This window comes from Sardina pilchardus, chromosome 17 (genome assembly GCF_963854185.1).
Source record: "Sardina pilchardus chromosome 17, fSarPil1.1, whole genome shotgun sequence".
In the NCBI taxonomy this organism is placed as follows: Eukaryota; Metazoa; Chordata; class Actinopteri; order Clupeiformes; family Clupeidae; genus Sardina; species Sardina pilchardus.
The window spans coordinates 33,009,920-33,014,919 of record NC_085010.1 but is presented as its reverse complement, the minus strand read 5'-3'; the positions used below and the strand labels follow the sequence as shown (position 1 = coordinate 33,014,919).

Here is a 5,000-nt window from a genome sequence, read left to right as displayed (position 1 = left end):
TCGATCATGGCATTCAATATTATGTAGATCTATAGCGCGACAAGTTACGCAGCCTTGGCGTCTAATTGCCACCGAAATGATGTGGAGCCGCGTGCGTTCATGTCTCCTGCCGCTCATTCTCAGCTCAGTGGCGACAGCTGCAGGCTACACAGAGGTACACAGTAAGTATCGGCACTGTTTGCCACTGCTGTATTAAACCATATATCTTGAGGAATCTTGCAGTGGACCAGATAGCGAAAAAGTGTTGATTAGTTATTTGTATCCACACCCGATATGAGCTGGACGAGGTCAGTGATTTAAAGGGATAATCCGGAGTGAAATGCACTTTAGATACATTTTTCGGACTATTGGGAGTACATACGTTGAGTTGACACCAAAATCATGTCATTCGGATGTATTTTGAGAAAGTTCGAGTTCACCGTTTTTAGCCAAAACTCGTTAGCCTGTAAGTGACCGGGGCAGGTCCTTTCGCCACTACAAAACGCTATTTTTATACCTCTTCTACTGTTCCAAACAACACTACACTTACGTGGTAGTGAGTAGAGGGTCCCTAAAGCCAAACCGAAGTATCCCCACGTCTTTATGTGGTCGGATAGAGAGTCCAGAATGAATTTAATCGAGTCAGTACCTTCCGGAAATGTCGCTGCGGCAACTGCGCAACGCTTCCACAACACTTTACTAACATTTCCGGAAAGGTACTGACTCGATTAAATTGATTCTGGACTCTCTATCCGACCACATAAAGACGTGGGGATACTTCGGTTTGGCTTTAGGGACCCTCTACTCATTACCACGTAAGTGTAGTGTTGTTTGGAACAGTAGAAGAGGTATAAAAATAGCGTTTTGTAGTGGCGAAAGGACCTGCCCCGGTCACTTACAGGCTAACGAGTTTTGGCTAAAAACGGTGAACTCGAACTTTCTCAAAATACATCCGAATGACATGATTTTGGTGTCAACTCAACGTATGTACTCCCAATAGTCCGAAAAATTGATCTAAAGTGCATTTCACTCCGGATTATCCCTTTAACGTTAGTTGTCTGTGTGTGTGTGTGTGTGTGTGTGTGTGTGTGTGTGTGTGTACATGTGTGTATGTGTGTGTGTGTGTGTGTGTGTGTGTGTGTGTGTGTGTGTGTGTGGTTGTGGCTGTGGCATATCTCTAGTGCATCAACTAAGCTGTTTAATTTTATACAATGTTACACTACAATTGCTGATAGTCACTCAGAGGCTATGCATTGGGTACTAGGCTACTGTATATGATACTGTATGTCTTGGTGATAACACCTACATCAGCACAAGTGGTAGGCCTATCGCATCATTCAAAATAAATAAATAGGTTACAGTTAAGACCACCAGTTTTTTATTGTTCATGTAGGCCTATTCTGAAATATATTTAAACTGGACAAAACTGCCCACTTGGGACGAGGTCCACTGTATCTGTTGATTAGGGGTTGTGCTGAGAAAGGCAGATACAGCATGTGGAGATACCTAGCATGTGGAGATAAACAACTAGCATGTGGAAATAATAGCATGTGGAGATAAACAACTAGCATGTGGAGATAATAGCATGTGGAGAGAAATAACTAGCATGTGGAGAGAAATAACTAGCATGTGGAGAGAAATAACTAGCATGTGGAGATACCTAGCATGTGGAGAGAAATAACTAGCATGTGGAGAGAAATAACTAGCATGTGGAGATAATAGCATGTGGAGAGAAATAACTAGCATGTGGAGATACCTAGCATGTGGAGATAAGCTCATCTCAGAGTAGCTGAACAACACAGGTGACCACCACTGCATAATGTAAAGGGGTGCTGAAATGTACACTATTTCTGACCATTTTTGACCTGTGAAAAATATGCCTTGTGGTTGTGAACTTATTGCAATCATCGTGACTATTCCACCTGTACATGAAGGTTTAAGGTGAAGAACAAATATTTCTTCCATACATACAAAATAATCAAGCCCAACCTCTGTGCACCAGATTGATGCATTCAAATGTTAAAATATAAAAACACATTTTCTCACGGGGGACCATCGCCCCCTGCTGGTCTTCTGCCTCAGTGCAGCTGGAGGTCTAGTGACCCCCAAAAAACCCTAAAGGCCTGATCCTAGATTCACCCCTGACTATATGAACCCCTAGATTCACCCTGACTATATGAACCCCTAGATTCACCCCTGACTATATGAACCCCTAGATTCACCCTGACTATATGAACCCCTAGATTCACCCTGACTATATGAACCCCTAGATTCACCCCTGACTATATGAACCCCTAGATTCACCCCTGACTATGATATGAACCCCTAGATTCACCCCTGACTATATGAACCCCTAGATTCACCCCTGACTATGATATGAACCCCTAGATTCACCCCTGACTATATGAACCCCTAGATTCACCCCTGACTATATGAACCCCTAGATTCACCCTGACTATGATATGAACCCCTAGACTCACCCCTGACTATATGAACCCCTAGATTCACCCCTGACTATATGAACCCCTAGATTCACCCCTGACTATGATATGAACCCCTAGACTCACCCCTGACTATATGAACCCCTAGATTCACCCCTGACTATGATATGAACCCCTAGATTCACCCCTGACTATGATATGAACCCCTAGATTCACCCCTGACTATATGAACCCCTAGAATCACACCTCTTTGTTTTATTGGCAGAGGGAGGACAAGACCACCAGGTGGTGCCAGTGAGTCATAATCTGAAAGTCACGCCATGGTAAGTGCTTTGGTAACCATAGATACCGTAACTATAACGTAGGGCTCCCCTTCACCCTGTGATGTTCTGAATCACCGCAGTATGATGCAGTAGGCTGCTTGCGGCAGCCTAACCATGAAGAAATCTATGCTATGCTGCAGCTAAATGTTTTATTTATATTAAAGTGGGCTAGTTTTTATTTTACTTTTACACTAATATAGGAAGGACTTAAATAGGCCTACAGTTCACTGTTTAATTTATTTCAAAGTAGGCCTATAAATGCACACTGCACTTATGTTGCTGTATTCAGTGGTTGTAACAGGTGAAATATATATATGTACATTTTTCTTTTTAACAAAAAATGAAAACTTAAACGTTTGCAAGCTCTGTTATTTGGGGCGCAATGGCAGCCTGGCTCCGCCTTCCTACATACTGTACTTCCGCTCAGTTTTCACTTCACTTCAGTACGTAGTCGGGATCTGCGGTATATTCCAAGGGGGCAGGCGAACGTTCGAAGAGTGTAGACAGTATGGCGGCCGCCATGGTAAATAGGAGACCAGTGCTAGCTAGCCATTCCATTGTATCCTATTGGGCGTAAGTGCCACTTTTGACATCAAATAATGTTACAGCTGAAGCGTTTTAAGCCTGTATATGAACATTTTCTATTGTCGGAGTACATACTACATTGTGAAATTGATGTCATAATCTCATAACTGTCTTATCGTAATAAACGTTTTCCGAAATCAATGCTAAAGTGACGTAGGTTGGGTAATGCGCATGCGTCCAGAGAGAGTGAAGCGTCGCCATAGGTCAGACTACGTGCCTACGTCACATGTACGTCCCCCTGAGCCCCCTGAGCTTCCTTGGTCTCTGCTGACGCCTACGTGATAGCTCTGTCCATATCTTTTACTGTCTATGGTATATTCGCAGGTTTTCTCGAGTCAAAAATGTGCAGGTCCAATCAGCTAACAGAAGGAGTAGCTGAGAACTATGACGTTGAGGTTGTGCGCTAGTTTGAGCATGTCACGTCAACCAAGCGTTAGCGATTGGTTATGGCAGATCTGAGTGGCTCTGGGCAGATCCAATAGTTTTAAACATCAACAGAGTATCCGCATTCAAGGAAGTTCACGCTTGGCAATGGAAAGTGGCCAGCCTCTCTGTACATTATGAATGGACAAGGATATGGTAGGACACACACACACACACACACACACACACACACACACACACACACCACACACACACACACACACACACACACACACACACACACACACACACACACACACACACACACACACACACACACACACACACACACACACACACACACACACAGAGACATCTGTGGCCAGCCTCTCTGTACATTATAAATGTACAAGGATATGGTAGGACCAGGCTAGCAAAATGGCTCTTTTGTGATAAGAAAGGTTGCGGACCCCTGCAGTAGGCTAAATCATACCAGTCCAATCCCGGCAAATAATATCTGCATTAAAACATTCTGGATTATTCAGGTGGTTTCTATTTTATATTTGCTTGTAAAAGCAGGAGTGAAGGTAGCTTTGAAATCTTGCCTGCAGCCTATTATGATGATCTCCTTAAAAGCCGCCTATGGACAAGTGTTGCGAATTAGCACCTGTGCTAAAACACTCAAAACAATGCATCTGGTTTGTCCAATGTAATTGCTATGTCCATACTAAATAAACATTAATAATAATAATAATTTGTCATTGGGAAAAGTGTGCGCGCAAACATTTGAACACATCTAAATAAGGTGTCAGCTGTGACTTACAGCCGTTAACTGTATCCCATGTGTCAGCTGTGACTAACAGACGTTAACTGTATTCCACGTGTCAGCTGTGACTTACAGACGTTAACTGTATTCCACGTGTCAGCTGTGACTTACAGACGTTAACTGTATTCCACGTGTCAGCTGTGACTTACAGACGTTAACTGTATTCCACGTGTCAGCTGTGACTTACAGACGTTAACTGTATTCCACGTGTCAGCTGTGACTTACAGACGTTAACTGTATTCCACGTGTCAGCTGTGACTAAAAGACGTTAACTGTATTCCACGTGTCAGCTGTGACTTACAGACGTTAACTGTATTCCACGTGTCAGCTGTGACTTACAGACGTTAACTGTATTCCACGTGTCAGCTGTGACTTACAGACATTAACTGTATTCCACGTGTCAGCTGTGACTCCAGCTGGTTTGTGATGTGCTGCACTTCTCTGTCCAGCCAGCAGAGGGCAGGAAGCAGCGCTCACACAGCG

At 43.5% G+C, this 5,000-nt stretch overlaps 1 protein-coding gene across 2 annotated transcripts in view; it reads left to right on the top strand.

Annotated features, from left to right (window-relative positions):
• Positions 1 to 5,000, top strand: part of LOC134062364 (small lysine-rich protein 1) — a 6,661-nt gene that overhangs the window by 700 nt on the left and 961 nt on the right. For both annotated transcript variants that reach the window (XM_062518353.1, XM_062518352.1), the window contains exons 2-3: positions 2,686 to 2,743; positions 4,967 to 5,000. The exon at positions 4,967 to 5,000 is cut by the window's right edge and continues 961 nt beyond it. In XM_062518353.1, coding sequence (XP_062374337.1) covers positions 2,741 to 2,743; positions 4,967 to 5,000 — 37 coding nt within the window. In that variant the 5' untranslated portion in view covers positions 2,686 to 2,740. The remainder of the gene's footprint in view (positions 1 to 2,685; positions 2,744 to 4,966) is intronic.